General features: G+C 41.4%; 1 protein-coding gene across 1 annotated transcript in view; it reads left to right on the top strand.

Moving 5' to 3' along the window:
• ITGA9 (integrin subunit alpha 9) overlaps positions 1–18,092 on the top strand; it is a 230,686-nt gene that overhangs the window by 46,211 nt on the left and 166,383 nt on the right. The window contains exon 15 of the mRNA XM_049817094.1: positions 6,395–6,555. Coding sequence (XP_049673051.1) covers positions 6,395–6,555 — 161 coding nt within the window. The remainder of the gene's footprint in view (positions 1–6,394; positions 6,556–18,092) is intronic.

Here is an 18,092-nt window from a genome sequence, read left to right as displayed (position 1 = left end):
GACATGAGCAAATCCTTTTCTGTGCATCAGTTTGCCTGTCTAAAAAATGATTATAAGTAGCCCAGGATTTTACTGATGGCAAGAATATCTTCCAGGTTAGTTAGTCTCTCTAAACCACATGGAGTTTCTCTGATGAATGGAATTGTGTAAGGTGTGTAATTGTGCAAGCCTTTACAACTTGGCTGCATTAAAATATTACTTGTCTTTTACATCCTAATGTTTACAAATCTTAGATATTCTGTGAAGTGGTATGGGATAGATACAGCATTTCTAAATATTGTGAAGTCTGGGTTTGTTTAGTTCAGCCATGATGTTTTACCTTTGCCATGCTTTAGGAATGGCAGAGGACTTGCAGTGTGCTGCTCAGGGAAGATACCTTAGCCTCACAGTGTGCTCTGTCTCTGCAGTGGGTCTGGTGAGGAGCTGGGAGAAGCAGTGCCTTCTCCTGCTCTGTGCCCCAGCCTTTCTGAGCAGCTAATTGAGAAGGGTGAGAATTGCAGCTGTGCATCCCAGTATGCAGAGCCTGCTGCAGTATTTGGATTTTAAATGAGTCGGTGAAGAAAAAGGCTCCTTGCCACTTCTCCTGCCATTCGCATGCAGTGAGAACTACAAGATGCTTGTTGAAGTTGCTCTCTGCAGCTTATCACTTTGTCACCTGAACAGCTCAAAAAAGTAGAGTTGCTAAATTTAAGATTCCTCTGGCTTCTGACATATTGGTGCAACTGAGACTTCTATTTTTGCACTTTTTCCTTCCGTGTAAATGACGACTCTCAGCACACAAATACATGCTTTGATAAAGTATTTTTTGTACTGCCTGCTACTCTGTCAGTTAAGGAAACACTTATCTCCGAGTGCTCCAGGGGTGTTAATTCCCTTCTGAAAATCACTGAATAGATTTTCTGAATATCTGGGTTTTCTTATGTTCCTGGGGGTACTGTTTAAAATGTTTCCTTTGCTTTAATTTCATATCTTTGGACCTGTGGTTAGGGAGTGAGCTGCTTTTTTTCCAAATCTAAATACGTGTTCCCCTTGTTTGCAAAAGACCTATCTTCCTGCTTCATCATGTCTTGTAAGAGCCAGTTGAGTTCCTCTGTGTTGTCATACAAACTGTACTCCCAATGATTTATTGTGGTGAAAGCACATGTGCATCTTCTTTGGCAAGTAAAATCCATCTCATTACAAGGAATTTTTTTACTATTAAGTAAATGATTATAAAACTTCCAACAATTGTCCTTTTATACAATGCTTCTAGCAAAGTGATTTGTCTTGAAAACATTGCAGCCAGAACTATCTGACTGTAAAACCCCTTTGGGATATGATTTGGATAAAATACTCAAATAAGCTTTCAGTTTGTCATCTTAACAGTCAGGCCATCTTAATTATGTTGCAGTTGAAGAGTATCAATTAATAAAGGGTGGAACAATTCATGGAAGTATTGCAACGGTTCCTCTCCTGCGTGGTTAAATGGGGGTGGGGGTCGGGGGGGTGGATAGAATAACCCTCTAAGTACATTGTTGTCCACTTCAGACTCTGAAAGGCATATGAGTGTGTTGAAGTGCTATGTCAAAGTTTTGTGGCTAAAAGTGTTGGATCGTCTCGTCTTCGGATGTCTGGGGGCAGTCTGTTAAGTCAGATGACGAGAACATAGTGCTGACTGGGAATGCCGCTCCCCTAAGGCTTGTGAGTGCAGATGTTTAAGACTGCTGCTTACTGGTGAAAAGCTGGGAGTTGCTCTTGCTTTTGGGCAGCTGAAGTTTGTCACCTACTACACAATGTTTAGAAAGCCAAGTCAAGCTGAACATACAGGCAGCATTCTTCTATGGGAAATGTGTGTCTTCAATGCTTATTTGAATGTGTGCTTATTTTGTTAACTGGGCATGTGAAGGAATGTTGTCTTCATCTAGCACTGCCTCACACTTGCATATAGACCTTCCCCACCCTCCTGTTTTTCCTCTCTTTTTTTCCTTTTTTTTTTTTTTTTTTTTTTTTTCATCTAGTCATAGTTGCAATACTACTGGTCATGTAACAGCTATCTGAAGATCTGTGTTTATTGATACTGCCAATGATAGTATAATTCCCATCCATTTTGTGGATACTGTGTGCAGACTATGGTCCTCAGAAGTATGAATTTATTGCTGAAATGGTTTCATCTGAGCAAAGAGCCATGCCCAAGTGAAGCATGTGCTCTACAGTGTATGCCAGGCATTGTCTGACTCTTCACTCTGACAGAGACAGCCTCCAGTACATCTTGGATGTGTGAGAAATACAGCTTTTAAGTTTCCAGTATTTCACCTCAGAATCTCACTCAAGCTGTTCCTCCCTCACTTGAGGGGTCACTGCTTTGTCTCTCCTGGGGTCTCTGTATCTGCAGTAAAGGCAGGGATTAGAGAAAGGCCTTTCATAGCCTGGATGAACAGACTTCAGCCTGTTCAGACCATGCACTTCTGGGTGACCAGGACAAGAAAACAGGCTGTGTATCAAGCGCTGCTGCTGCATTCATCCCCACAGGAGAATGGAAATAAACTTGTGCCCATGGCCTGGATAATTTCTTCAACAACAGCAGCAACAATAGTAATAAAATTCACCTAATTCTTACACTGGGACTGTTAAGTGGCTATGAAATGAAGGGGTTTGGGCATTTGGCTAGAGTTAGGCAGATGCGTTTGAAACTTCTTGAAAGTTTCTCTTGTACTATTCGCTTCAGGTGTGCATTGCTTGTGTGTTGATCCATTTCTAGGGTAGTCTTCATGTCCCAACGCGTGAAAGACTGGTGTGAGATTTACTGTGGGATAATGGATTGCTTACATTTTTGCTCTGTTTGGATACATTTCTAGGACTGAAGAAACATGCCTGATCCAAAACCTGATTAAAGTGGGTGCTCCTCTTATCTGTATCCTGGTGTAGTTTGGTGCAGGAGTGTTAGTTGTCTCTCACTTTTCCAGCCCGCTTGGATGCGGACCTAAGGCAGTGCTACCCTCTGAATGCCTCAGAAGCAGGGATGCCGTAGGGATGTGTTGTTCAGTGTATGCCTGGAGCAGTGAGGATGGCTCCCTAGTTGGAAGCTAGGGACAACGCTATAAGGAAGGATTTGAAACAAAGTTTGAAGTAAGGGGAAAAGGAAAGCTGTTTGGGAGAGGATGGTGGAATGTCCTATGTATGTTGTCATTTGCTAGGGCAACTTTTTTTAATATTTTGTTACTTAATAATTTTCTCTGCAAGCAAAGTTCACGAATCATTTTCTCCTTATAAGAAAGCAAAGAAACACATTCCTCTTCCAATACCTTTTTGTTATTATTTAGTAAGTTCTTCATTTTCTCCATGTGGTGCCTTCCCTCTCCCCCCGCTCCACCAACACCACAAATCAGTACTATAGCTAGTAGTTTAACAAGCACTTACAGATGTGCTTATTCCTGCTGAGCATTTTGCTGCCTGCTTTTTGTGTGCTGTAGCATCAACTGAGTGGGAGACAAAGGGATGCGCTGGGCAGCTCAGGGTGTGTAACCCCTCCATTAGCACAGCCAGCTGCTATTCCTGTTCTAGCTCACAGGATACTGCTGCTCAATTTCAATCCCTCCTCACTCCTCTATGCTTCAGGGCTGCCTTTAGCCCTGTGAGGGGATGACTCTTGCATTGTGAGTACGTACGTGCCACTTAGGATGAAAATCCATTATAAAATGCCTTCTGCCATTTACTGGGTTTGTCTGTTACTGGCTGCAGTAACTTGCCTGGTCTGCTGGCTGGTGGTCCTCTTGCAGGTATGACCAAAAATTTCTCAGAGGCAGCTGTTATCAAAGCTTTTAGGCATTTAACTTCAGTTATGGAAAAGGAATAGTCATTAGAAAAATCAAGCCCTTCATCTGAGCTCATGAAATCCATGCCAGAGTTTTATTTTGATCATGTGAAGTTGGGTGGGCAGATCCCCAGACAAATTTCTAACCAGACCTACTTAAAGCTACTGGACAAATATTTGAAGGCAATACCTGCAAGAGTTAATTTGCTAGCAAAAACTTGTCTCCTGATCTCCTACTGGAGTCAGCAGGAGGAACTTAGACCACCAGCAGTGCTAAGTTTGGCCAGTTATCTCCCCTCCCTGGTTGCTTTTTGGAAGCAATGAAGCTGGGGAAAAAAACCACCCCAAACCGAAAAAAACTTACTCGTGATATTTCAGTTTTTCCACTGATGTGACATCATTGGATATAACATAGAAACAAGTTGTCAAAATAAAGGGGAGGTGGCAGGGGAGGACGGGAACTGTGCTGCCTGATTGAAAACATCCACTGCTGTTTTGGAGAGACAGTAGCTGGGATCGCTTTACTTGGAGGCCTGGTACAAGGGCGCACATTGGGATGCGTCTCTGCGCCTGCAGCGAGGAATTGTTCAGTGTCAGGAATACATTGTACTTCCTTTGGAGAGCCTCCAAGCCTCCCGAGGTGCCCCTGCAAGCTCTGCAGCCCTGCCTTAGTTTGGTGCTCCTCCTTTGAAGAGGGCTCCATCTCCCCTTGAGGCTTTTTGCCTCTGCCTACGCAGGGCCTGGGTTTGCTAACGGGTTTTCTTGTCTTTATTCCTGGGATGCGGTGCAGATCTCAGCATGTGTGCATGCATGTGAGGTCTTGAAAGAGGAAGGGAGACAATTGGGGATGGGTGTGGGATGTGCACACTTTAAAAAAAGAAAAAAAAAATTGAGAGAGACTGCTGGGATTTTAAACAGACTAAACCCTGTGTTTCTGTTTAGGTGGCGCTCTTTAGTGGGGCTGAGCAAACACTACTTCAGTGAGAGTTTTTTGGTGCTGAGCATGTCAGAATTTGCAATGCTTTCAAGGCATTGTCCTTCTAAGCAAGTTAACGCTGCCAATGCAAGTGGAGAAAGTTCAGGTGGAGCCCTGTGATGGTAGTTAGGTTGATACCTCAGCTGTGGCTTTTGTTACTACCCGGGGTATGTCTCTAGTTAGTTTGCGTGAACTTGTGAGTGAGCTTTTCATCAGAATGCAACACACTGCAAATGGAAGCGAGGTCTGTTTGAATTATGTGGGTTGTGAACGTTCACAGAGACTTTTGTACCATATCATTAAATAAATTCTTTAATGTAGTAAAATTTTGATGGAGAAATGATTGCAGGTGATAGCATTGGAAGCAGTGTTAATTTAGCAAGATTAGGATTTTCATGGATTTAAAAAAACCCCAAACAACAAACCACCACCACAAAACCAAATAAAACCACAAAAAAACCTCAGCAAAGACCCCTTGCTGAAATTTGGTATTGAAGAACTCAGTCCAGGAATGTGTTACATTTACATTGATTGTTTATAAAATTCTGGCTTTAAGAAAGTTGACATTTATCAGGAGCATTTTATCTGGTATCAATCATTTAGGACTTAAAACACAAATAAAAGCCAAAGCAGTAATTTGGCAAGCACCCTACTTATGTAACAAATCAGCACAGGAGCTGGTGCTGGCTGTTGTTTACAAAGACTATCAACTAGTTAAGCCATTTATAGTGAGCCAATCTCATGGTATTCCCATTATTGCCTTGATAGGAGCTGAAATCATTACAGGTGGTGGGTCTGTGATGAGTGAAAGGACCTCATAGCCAGTGTTTCCCTTGTCTGTAGACAGCAGCAGAACAAGTGTTCATGCTTCATTGCAGTTTCATTGCTCCTGTTGTTGCATTTACCAACAGGAAAGGTATAGGCAGCTTGGTTTATTCCATCACTGTACAACTACTTCAGGTGACAAATGAGTTTTCTTTTGGGCACAGATACATCCAGTCACAAACCAACTGATTGTGTTAAGCTGCCTATCCTGCAGAACAGCAGGAAACAGGATTTACAGAGATACAGCTCATTAGTCTTTGGGTATGTCTTCTATAAACTGCCAGGGATGTGTAACATCTAAGAGGGGGGATACTGTGTGCAAGGCAGCGATCTCTAGTTAAGGTCTAAATGCTAAGCTGACTGCAAATCAACAAAAGTAATTGTCAGGAAGTGCCACATCCTGGTTGACATTTGCATGGTTTGTGCTGTTCTAGTAGGAAAACAAAGCTTGAGGTTGCTGCTGCTGTTTATCTTATGTTTTTGCTTTTTCTGTTAGCAACATAGTTTAAGCATCTTTTATTTCTTTTTTTAAGTGTGTGTGTCTAAATGTATTTTTACACATCATTTCCTATGGGAAAGGATGGGCTGGGGAACATAGTGACACGAAATCTGGGAGTATGTTAGCAATTGGATTTGGTTTCATGCAGCCACAGGAAATGTAGTGATTGATTGAGGGCCTGCAAGAGTTGACCTTTCTTCAAGCACACATGCCCCGGGGGCAACAGGATCCATTGATAGGTGGCTAGAAAATAACTATTGTTCACTGACATCCTTTGTTTTCTTCTTCTTCCTTTTTAAAACAGGTTTGAATTATAACTTGACTGCTGATGTGGCAAAGAAGGAAAAGAGCCAGCAACCCAGAGTTTACTTTGTGACTTCTGGAGAGACAGTGGGGCAGATCACAGAGAAGTTACAACTATCGTACATGCAGGAAAAGTGTGAGCATTACCTAGCGTATGTCAAGGTCGGTTCATTCCTGTCCTTACGTTGGCCTCACTGCAATTCCACTCTTGTTTTTTTTTTTAAAAATATTCAACCAATTACAGAGGTGCTGCTTGGCTTCAGATGCTCTTTGTTTTCCTGACAGGTGGATGAAGTTTTTTGGGTGGAAGCTCAGAACTTCTTGCTTGGCATGATTTGTCAGTCTGAGTACCATTGGGCCTTCAACACCTGGTGCCAGGAATATGTATTTTATTTAGTTTTGATCAGGCACATTTGCAGGGGATTTCTTTCTTCTTTTGTCTTGGTTTGTTGCTACACTTGTAATGCTCAAAATAAGGAAGCAAAGCTTTGTTTTGGCAGGAGCAACAGGTTTAGTGTTTAGTTTTGTGTAAGGTCTGACTGCACAAGGGGCTGGTGATGCAATCTGCATGGGAATGGCAGGATAACATGGGGTCTGTCCTGAAGCAATTGGGCTCTTGGGTTTAAAGAGCACCCTGGATTTCATCTGGGCTTGAAAATAGCAGTGGGATAACTTAATTTCACATGTGTCATGGTCCTAGGGATACAGAGTGCTTTCCAGATGTGCTGGGACGTAGATAGGGTCTCTTCTTCCTGTGACAAACTCTTGGTCCAGGGCCTGCTAGGACTGTAGTTATCTTCGCTTGGTAGCTGTTGTTGAAGAAATGTTGCCCAGGTGCCATTCTGTTTGCAAAGTAAGCACAATAGTTTTCTTCTCAGCTGAGAAATTTACAGAATGGATTTGAAAATTATATAGGAAGGAGATTTATCTTGTAAACCACGTATGTCTCACAAGCACTAATCTGTATCACTAATCTAGATGGCAGTATGAGGCAATATGGTGGTGTGGCTGAGTTGCATATCCTCCTTACCGAAGGACGTATTCCCATAGTATGACCTAAATGCAGTGGATATCACTTGGCACTGTCTTGTTTTGAGAATCAGGCAGGTCCAGACATCCCTAAATGTATAAACTTTTCCAGGAAGCTTCTTTGTACCTAAAAACTGTGGGAATGGGAGATAAAATTAATCCTTTGACTTTATCAACATTTTGTGCGTGGCTGTTGAGAGAAAATAAAATAAATAAAGGGACCACCAAGCAGGAAATGATGTTCTTTTAAATTGTGTGGATCTCTGGGAAGAGTCTAGGTATCTTCTGTGGGTTTTTTGTTTCTGGAACAACCTTTACTTTCTGCTGTGGAAATGTTCATTAAATAAAATGTAGACATAGGAGATTACCATTACTTAGAAAATGTGGCTGTGAGTTTACAAATTCTGGTCTTTCTCAAATGAGCACATCTGGTTAAGCTTTAATGTATTGAGTTCAGATGAAAAGGAACATGTCCCTTTCTATCTTATCCCAATAATGATTTCTTTCACATTAGTCCTGTTGTAGTTTTTGGGTACTGTGCAGAATTTGTTAAAGGGCAACACATGCCCAGAAAACTATTTTATTTATTGTAACATTTCTAGCTGATGTTGGGAATGCAAAGGTAGGAACTATTTTTCTGGGGAATTCCTGGGAAATTTGACTTTTATAGGCAAGAGAAACTTTTAAATGTGTTTAAAAATACCAACAACTTAAAGCAAAACAGCTGGTTAACAAATAAGGCTGCTGGCTTTCTATATGATATAAGCAGCTATTTTTCACAGTTGGAAGAATAGCAGGAAGTGGTTTTTGTTCGTGAAAGGGAGAATGCGAAGTAGTGGAGAAAGATAATCCCTGTGCTTTCATGGGAAAGGTGATATGATCCACGAGGCTACATGTCATTAGAAACATCAAAGAGAGCCCTGCAGACTTTGGAGGAGTGGCAATGGGGTCATGATCTTTCACTGCTATCCTTAAGTAACAGCTAGTAAAACAAAAACCCTGAAAAACAAAAAAACCTTCCCAAACTCCAAGCGGAAATCTCCTTGATTGCATAGTTTTGTGATGAAATGGGTGATAAAAGACGTGGGCTTAAAATATATGAAGTATTTCACTTAGGCTTTCCTCCTTCCTTTTATTTTACTGTACGCCTCATGAATTCGCCTCCATGGCAAATTGGGTTGTTTACAGTTGCATCCTTAATCTGTTTACTTTATTATTGTTCATTTGAATCCCCGGTGACAGGTTTATACGGTTACATGAGGATGTCAGTTCTGGACTGCCTGTGATCAAGGATAGAGAAGCTGTTTGGACTTGTGCATGACCTCATGTGCTAGCTTGACAAACCTTACTAGGTAAACAAGGTGTCCAGTCCAAATGGCACACAGCAGAGCTCTGTAGGTTGTGTTAGTTAAGCGAAAACCTGTGCCATGACTTGCTGGATGACATTGTCTTACAAACATGTAGTTTTAGCATGGTGGAGGCATAAAACAGAAGGACTGAGAAAAGTCATGGAAACACTAGACCTATACAAGCTTGCTGCAATTTCTTTTGATAGATTTGATCTCAAGAGACCCCAGTAAAACAGAGCACTGAAAGATTTGCAGGCTGCAAATAAACTGATAGACATAATCATTATATTGTTTTGCAATTGATAAATCTCAATGTTTTGAGCTTGACTCCTTTCCTGTTTGTGGTCCCTTCTCAGGACAGGAGCTACTGTTCTTATCGCTGCTAATGAATTTGAGTGTTAAAGTCTGTCATTCTTCATAACTGCGTGACTGATATAAATGGATCTCAGAAGGTTTGTAGGATATGTGTAGCTCAGAACTTGATCTTGTACAAGGCAGGCTACTGAATTACAGTTCAAGTTAGTAGAATTATGGTAATTCATGAGAAAGTGTGTTTTTCTGGTTGAGAACAGAGAATGAAATGGAAATGCTTTGGGACTTCAAAATGCTTTGAGTTTGGTTTTGTAGTGGGCACGGGGAAGTAGAGGAGAGATGCAGTTTTCTGATTCTTCCCCTCCACCCCCTGGAACATGTTTGATGATTTCTCATTAAGAAACTTTATTTCTTCAGTGTACCCAGACAGTAATTCCAATACTCACCGCCTCAGGTATCATCTGCAAAAACTGCATTTGTTTTAATTTAAAAACCTTTGCAGGTTTGACGGATATGTGCAGTAGAAAATGGACAGCTGGTGCAAGTGGCTATTAATTGTGAAGTTCAGGAGCATTGCTGCTTTTCTTATGTGGGTGCATAGCTGATCCCCACTGTCTCCTGGGAGGTGCTCTGCTGCTGGACAGTTCCTTCTCTGGCTACCCAGGGATCATGGTGCTGCTGGTCTTCTTCATCGGTGATAAAACTAGTAACAGGAGATAAATACATTATGTAGTAACATTCCATCAATTTTGCTGGAGGAAAATGAAGCAAAAGTTTAAATCTGATAAACTTTTTTTTTTTTTTAATGGATTTGCTTTTTGGTAGAAGGAACAGCAAACAAATGTGAGAAAATGGAATGCGGTACTAAGGAGCAGAGGCACAGAAGTCGGTAGAAACAGAAAAGACAAAGAAAATAAATGAGTTTGGAGGCTTTACAAATATCTCCTTAATCTTGATATCTGGGCCCACAGCTGAAATGTAAAGTTTTCTCTTGGGATCTACACTCATTTGATGGTGCTCAGAAGACTTGAGCTGTGTGTTTAAGACCTGCTGTGATCAGGGCATCAGCTCTGAGGAAATAGTTTCCCATTTCCAGTAACTGCCCTGGTTGTTTCCTGCTCATGTGGGCTCCCCTAATATTTATGAAAGATTTGCCTGTGGATAGGATGAGAGAATTTGATGCAGACAGCAAAGCACCTTGTGCCTGCAGACTTATGCAGGGTCATATCTTGTCTTCCTTGATTTATCACAAAGGTGTAATGGTGATGATAGTGAAAGCCCATTGTACGATTCCTGCATTTATTAAAGAAGCACTGCCTGGTTTCTTACCCCACTGTGGGCCAGCCAGCTGGGCTGCCTGTTGCTACCAGTCACTGCTGTTTGTGTGCAGAGTGAATGCTGTAATAGCTTCAAACACCATCAGCAGTCCTGGCACATGATTAAACCAGACACAGCATTTATATTTTCCAGAGATCTTTATCTTGGTGACTGTCTGGTTGTTTTAAGCAGTCTCATGTTGCTCATCGTATTAACTCTTAATGGATCCAGTCATAGCTTATGGGGAGGATGGTGCTGAGAAGCAACAGAGGAGTGGTGATACCAAAGACTTTTCATAACTGTGTGTAGGTGAGAAGCTCATGCTGTGTTTGTACAGGCAGGTTTGGAATAAAATGCCGCTTTTTCAGCAGAAATTGCACAGCTATGTTCTGTTCGCTGCTGAATTCTGTAGCCAAAATTTTGCCTTTTTATAAGTACGTTTCTGGCCTTTGTCTGCTGTGCATCACTGTTACCTCAGGTGTGTAAAGATGCTCTGGGCTGCTGATCTTACACAACTTCATCTCTAGTGCTTGTCAATTTTAGTCACTGTCTGTGGTTGCGATTGTTTCTGCCTCTGTAGCTGTTTGCTCTTATCTGAGGGGGATGTGTGTATTGAAGTCTTTTATTCTAGTATCTAGTATTATAGTAACCTGTTTTTTTCTAGAGTCTGGGTAGCAAAGCATTCAGTCTCACCATCACATGTGATGCAGAGATGGTATCATTTTGATCATTTGCAAGATGAACTTTCTTCTGAAAGTTGTCTGCCTGTGAATTAGTATGTCTATGTTAAGGTTTGGCTGGTGGTGTTACAGGATAAAAAGAGACAGCCAGAGATGCTCCAGAGCTTATTATGAAGTGTGGGGTTGTTTTTTTGTGGGGTTTCGGGTTGTTGGGTTGTTGGTTTTTTTTTTAAATGGGGCTCGTTTCTCCCATACTGTCAATGCGGAGCCTTTTGGAGGGGAGGGGTTATTAGCAGAGCTTACTGTTGAAGCACTCAAATTTGGTTGCTCACATTTGGCGAGGTCTTTCCTGGGATTTGGTGCTGCAAGTGATGGATCGCGAATTGGACATGGACAATAACCACTGCTTTGAGGAGGAAGAGGTGAAAACCAGTCCCTCAGCAGGGGCAGTTCCTCTTGGTAGTGACCTATCTGGTTCTGCTCACCTCTCCTTGGGAGAGGAGAGAAATCAGAGCAAGTCAGCGGCTAACACTTGAATCAGAGACTCCTTCCACAGCAGCAACAGCTATGAAAACTTAGTCACAGTTATCTAGAATTTCACAAGGTTTGGACCACTGGGCAAAGTGAGTAGTGACCTTTTCCAGCTTGCAGCAGGAAGTTTATAGTTGCTGCAAGAAAGACGAAAGCTGCTGTGTAGTTTTGCCAGGAATGATGACTGCAGTGAGATTCAGCACTAAGACCAAGAGCAGAGTTGATATCTTTGGGTTTGTTCCTTTTTGTTGTTTCATAGTTTCATATCTTTTTTTTTTTTTTTTTTTTTTTCTTCCCCCTTTTAATGAGCCAACTGGAGAAACTGTGAGGCTGAGCCAGATGCAGTCATAGCATAAGTTCAGCTTTAAAGGGCTCTGGGATAGGTTGGGTGATCATGAAGCGCAGAAGTTTATTTACAGAAGCATACTTTCTGGAACAATTCTGTTTTCCAAAACTGCGCAAAGTGTGCTCATAATCTATTAGCACAGGCTGTCTCCCCTCCAGCAGAGCAATATAAATATAATCTTAGCAAAATAAATACAGTGTTTTCTGTTGCCTTACTCAGTTGTAAAGTGATCAGCCCTCTCCTTTCAGATACACCCTGGCCAGCACTGTGTAGAGCTGTCTCACCTTGAAAAATAAGACAGGGAGAAAAGAAGCTGCATTTTTTCCGGAGTAGCTCATATGGGCAAGGGAAGAACAGTTGTTAGCTGCGTAACTCTGGGTTCCTTTTCATTGCCTCTTAAGTACAGGGATTTAGATGTACCAGAAAGAGTATTAGGAGTTGGTGGGAAGACTGACGTCTTTCAGCTGAGCTTTAACTGTATCAAGACTTAAATACTATTAATGACCATGGAGTTGCCTTTGGCTTTTCCAAAGGTTTTTGCAAGGTTCACCGAGAGCAAGTAAGATTGTCTTTCAAGGATGAGCTTATACTTAAGTTCGAAACTGTCCTACACAGTGTGGCTAAAATGAAGGTGCAAATACACCTGGCGCTAGCATCCTTTCAGGGGGTCTGTGCTGCAAGTAGTTAAGTGCTGTAAGATCTGGGAGGGCTGGTAGTGCAGCTACATGGGAGAGCAAATTGTAGCAGATATTGTGCTATTAACTGTATGGAAGTGTTTTACTAGGCAGTGTAGCTAGTAGGGCTGTTTGGTAACCTGAAGGGTCTTGTGTCCTGAGGCCAGTGGGAGGTTTTCAGCTGTAAGCTGAAGGCAGAGGTTTTGTCCAGATTTCCTCCTCTGGCCATCTTCCCAGGTATTCAAAGAAATCACTTTTTCCCCCCCCCTTACACTGATAGATAACTATCTGGCAAATGACTCCTCCCTTCTGGTTGGAGAGCATCTTTGAGTGCTTTCTGCTGTGTACAACGCTTGTCCATTATAAAAATAATGAAGCAAAAAACGTCATCCCATTTCAAGTTTTAGCAAGGTAACTAATTTTACTTTAGTTCACTGTTGCTTTTTGACTTTTGCCAGCATGCATGAAAAAGGCCAAGTATGTTGTTTATGGCACAGGCAGAAACTTGGTTGCTCCGGTGGAGCTGCTGTCAGACAAGGTGCCTGGTTAACCATATTCATGAATCCAAGGAGAGAGATTTTTATGCTCCCCAAATGAAATAAATATAATCTTGAGTGAGACTCAGTCAGTAGGCTTACAGCACAGTGGCTGCTGAATTTCTGCTTTGCCTGCCTTGTATTTCTTTTTACCTGCCTTTTTTAAACTGTAATGTTCCCTGTTAAACCCTAAAGGGATCCAAATCTTTAATCTTGAGCCCTTTGATAAACCTGTCCCTTTGAAATATTCTGTAATGGGAAAGAAATACAATTTATTTTTCAAGTAGAGTTCTTAACTTTTAACAGGGTTGAGAATTACTTTTATTGCATGTAGGGTCTTAATGAAGTGTGACACTTCACTGCTGCTCTTAGACATTCAGTAGCAGGTATATGCCTGGCTTTACTGTCTGGCCACCGATACATTTGTCTGATACTGTAGTTCCTCAAAAAAAAAGATATTTCATTTGTAGACTAAACCTTTTGGAGACCGAGGAGGGACAGATTTAGGCCTGGACGGAGCATGGCTCTTTTAGGGAGGAGGATACCAGAACCCACCGTTTTGGAGAGTCTGTCCATGGGGCTTTTATCTGAGAAGAGTCATTGTCTTTCCCAGTGATGGCACTTTTAGGAAGTGAATGGCCAAACAGAGATAAGAAGTGCTGCACTTTGTGCTAGGAAAAGTCATTTCAAAAGGCAGGTAAGGATATATAGGAATATTTTTGCTTTCTCTGGCACTCCTGGTTAACCAAAGAGCTTGTTTTCTCAGGTGGAAAAAAAGCAACAAAGAAGGCAACACTACCATTTTAGAAATTTTCTAAGCTTGTTTTTTGTACAGAGTGATATAAACTAAACACATGATGGCAAATTGTGCCGTAAAAGTTTATTAGTACTTCTTTGGGACAAATTTACACTTAGGGGGAATACGCTTAATGCTAGAGTATTGCTGCAGAAAATTACAATAGGGAACAGCTTGTTTGTCTTAGTGGTTTTCCTGTTTATAACACATGGAGGAATATCAGTCTGTGCGGTAATCTCAGACACACACGTGTACACGGTCAGCTTATCCTGTCCAAACTGGGGAGTGCCTAAAATTATCACGCTTTCATTTTGCTACCTTTAGGAAGGAAAGAGCAGGGCACTTCATCAGGAAACATTGGAGGCAACTTCCAATAGAAAACTCCTCTCTAGGCTAAAAAGAAAACAATTAATTTTGCTGGCTGTGGTTTCTGGGTGTGTTCCAAACCTATAACCTCCTCATAGTCAGAACAAACTTGAGTCTCCTGGGAGACTCTTACAGATGCTGTGTTTGGTTTGGTTTGGATGGCAACACATAACGCTAATCCAGTGCCCTAATTCATATCAAAAGCACCTGACAATATCCTTGAAGAAATGTGGGACTAACAGGTTGCAGGGATAGAGCTTTTTTGGCAGAAAATGCCTTTTCTCCCCCACTATATAACTTCACTTGTAGAACTTAATTAATCTTGAACACCTGAGGTCCAGAAACAATTAAGGAAAGGCCCTGTGCTATTACCCTCACCCCCATGCACCCGCTGGCATTTCCATATGCAATGAGGTTGTTACAGATGTTATTGTTGTGCTGGTGATCAAAAGTTACATTCCTGGTCATAGGCTTCCAGTTTGTTGCGTAATTTTAATTATTGATTCCCTTTGTAGAGCTCTGTGACTTCTCCTGGAGTCCCGGTTATTATAGGGAATGTTTAGCATTCTGTACTTGGAACCTGCATGTTGTCATATGCTACCTATGCACCTCCGGAGATTTGAAATAGGTAGTTGTCCAGGAGTTCAAGTTGTTTTCCACTTGCCCACAATGTCTTTGACCTGCTAGCATATGCTTAAGATGGTTTTCTGACTTTATATACAAGATGTTCTTATGGATTGGATAATTAGGCAAATTAGCTTGCACTTCTCCACTTTGGCGTGTCATGATTTTACAATGGTCTTCCCTCCCATCAAATGGTTGTGGCCACTGTGCTTGCTTTCAGTGGTCATTTTTGCTTTGAAAAAAAAGGATCATCTTTGAAACTAAGTGTAGTTTTGAAAGCTATTCTCAAAGCAGTGAAGTAGTAAGATTTTAGGAATATGTGCAATTTAATTTTGAGGGGTTTTTTTCTTCCGTTGGCTGGCTCACAGTGTAATGTGCTATTTGTTTTCATCTGGTGTTAATTTTGTATTGCTGCATGTGAATTACACAGCTTTAAAAGAACAATTTTCAGAAGGGGATATTGTAAAGGCTGCATAGAACATAATTAACTGATTGATTCTTAAGCAAAACCTCAGTGTTACTGCACCAGAGAGGTTTCTCTGATCAAATTCTGCCAAGAACATAACGTAGCAACTTCACTTGTTTCACAGAAAATTTTACCAGAGGATCTTCTACTCTGCCTTTATTGTCAAGTTATTGACCGCTTTTTCTGCGTAAGTTGTACCTATTGGTGTTCATTTCTCATGTGTGTAACATGAGCATTTTCCTGTAATTAAAGTCCTCCTTGAAACTATTTGTGAACATTTATCTTCTCTGTGAAAAGCAGAAAAATACCTAACAATGAATGGCTTTTGCATGCTTTTTTTTCAAGTTGTATTATTTTATTGCTATCTTGTCAGTCTAGCCATTTTTAATCTCCATTTATGTGTAGGTTTCAAGGCACCAAATATGTCTTACTCTGTGATATGTGAATGCCCCTAATACCATGAGGCTAGGACTGAGTGATAGCCTGACTTTAATAACAAGTAATAATGAGAATGAAGAAAATCCTGCAATAGTTTATATTGTTGGGGTTTTTTTTTTGTCCTGGGAGAAGACCCTGGCCAGTGTTAAATTCTAGACTGAAATGTGAAGAGTTAGCTGTAAATCTAAAGGAATTTAATGTGAGAGTAAAGTAGATTTACTACTTCCTTCTTTTGGCGCACATGCCGCATCACTTAAGACTTCCTTAGATGACAAAATAAGTTAAAAATATAACTGGTTAAACTTGTCATGACTTAGTAGTTTTTATTCTATTAGTGGACACGCAGCTTCTCATTTGGCAAGACTGACTATAAAGGAACTGACATTAATGTAACTTTGGTGAGAAGAAAAGAGTGTAAAAAGTAGAAACGACTAACAAAGAATGTAAGTTAATACAGGGTATGTCTTATATAAATTATAACCTCTTTCACATATTTTTGACCTGCTAGGGTATAGAAAGCACCAAGTGAAATGTACTATCAGCCATGAAAAAGTGGGTTTGGTGAAGTCCAAGTGTATAGGGACAACGGTCTGATGGAAAGGCCTTTAAAATCCCTTCCTTGTAAGAGACTAAGCTCTATTACTCTGCATGCAAATTTGGCTTCTGTGCTCTTGCTCTGGGAGCTAGAAAGCATGTGAAAATTGAAAAGCCAGAAACCTCGTCATGCTCTAAAGAGGAAAGAAAAAAACCCCAGAAAACAAAAAAAACCCCTGTTGAAATATATGTAAAGTTTTTACCCTCCTGCATCTCCCCACTTCACTGGAGACAGGCAGTGGTGGATCATGGATGCTTTGAGAACTGATTGGATAGCTGAGGTTGTCTGTAAGATACCTTGAATGTTTTTAGGAACCATTGAGGTTTTCAGTGCTTAAATTATAATAATAAAAAAATAATGTTCCTGCAAGTGCAGAAGCAGCAACCTTATTGGAGCAGCACAACCTGTAAACTTTGATTTTTGCTCTTCAAGCTCTGCTCTGTCTTTCAGGCACAAAGTCTTTGAGACCAGCATGAAAAATTGTGAAGTGGAACCTTTTTTGTTATTGTTTTCTCATGAGGATTTTCTTTATTCAGAGAAAGCAGGTGGTTTTGTGCAACTGTAATAGCTATAAACTACTCCTTTTAAATCATTGAATTGGGTGGTTCTGAATCACTCTTTTGGTTATGTGCCACTGGGGAAAACCATTGCTTCATGCCCTGGTAAAGTACAAAAGCCTGACAAATTCACATGGTAACAAAACCAATTTTGTATGAAAAATATTACCCCTGTGAAAGTGAGCGAGTCCAGTTCCCATTTGTAGTGCATGACCTCCCCCGCCGTGTCAGAAGGAGCTTGCCCAGGCAAAGCTGCTGGTTTGCCCCCATTCAGTGAGCTCCGCAGTACATGGTGAAAGAGGAGGCTTGAGCCCTCCAGCTGTAATTGGCAACCCATGAGCTCCCTGTGACTTGGAGATGTTGGTGGGGGCCCTGGCACACGCAAACATTCATCCAATCCACTGCTCGATTGCAGGAAGGGAGCTGGAGGAGGTGGTTTCCATTTTCTTATATTACCCATGTGATCATTTCGATGAAAGCTGCCCCTGTCCACTCTTGAACTGCAGCAGCAAAAATCATGAGCTGGCTTTGAGAGGCTGAGCCCTGGAGTGCAGCCAGGTTTGGGAGCCCAGTCCGCAGTCTGTGCCGAGAAAACACAAGCACTGCAACCTTGGGAATAGAAATCAATGGCAAAAACTATCCCAGGCTTCAGCGAGGGGTGAGGACCTCACCTGGAGGCCAGAGCAGACCCTACTCACGAGACAACGTTTTCAAAGCCTTTCCTGAACCCACTAAATATTTCTGGCATGGGGGAATGGGTGAGTGTTTAAGCCATTTGGGATTGTGCTTCCACCTCTGGTATTTCCATTCCTGCTAAATGCACTGGGGCGGGTTGTGCTGCCTGTATCTCTGTTTGACCAGTCCATATGTAGTCATTTGTGGCAAAATGCATCCCTGAAACGGAGATACTGCGTGAAACTGTGCTGTGACACCATAGCAATTGCAAGCAATAAATATTATCCAAAGTGCTGGTTTTTATTTGTCCCTTCCAAGAACTTGGACAAATGCCAGAATTTATTTTTGAACTTTATATAAGCAACTTAAATATTTGTGATGGCTCATTCTTCTTTCCTTACTATTTTG

Source organism: Accipiter gentilis, chromosome 14 (assembly GCF_929443795.1).
Source record: "Accipiter gentilis chromosome 14, bAccGen1.1, whole genome shotgun sequence".
NCBI lineage: Eukaryota > Metazoa > Chordata > Aves > Accipitriformes > Accipitridae > Astur > Astur gentilis.
This window is presented reverse-complemented; position numbering and strand designations above follow the sequence as displayed.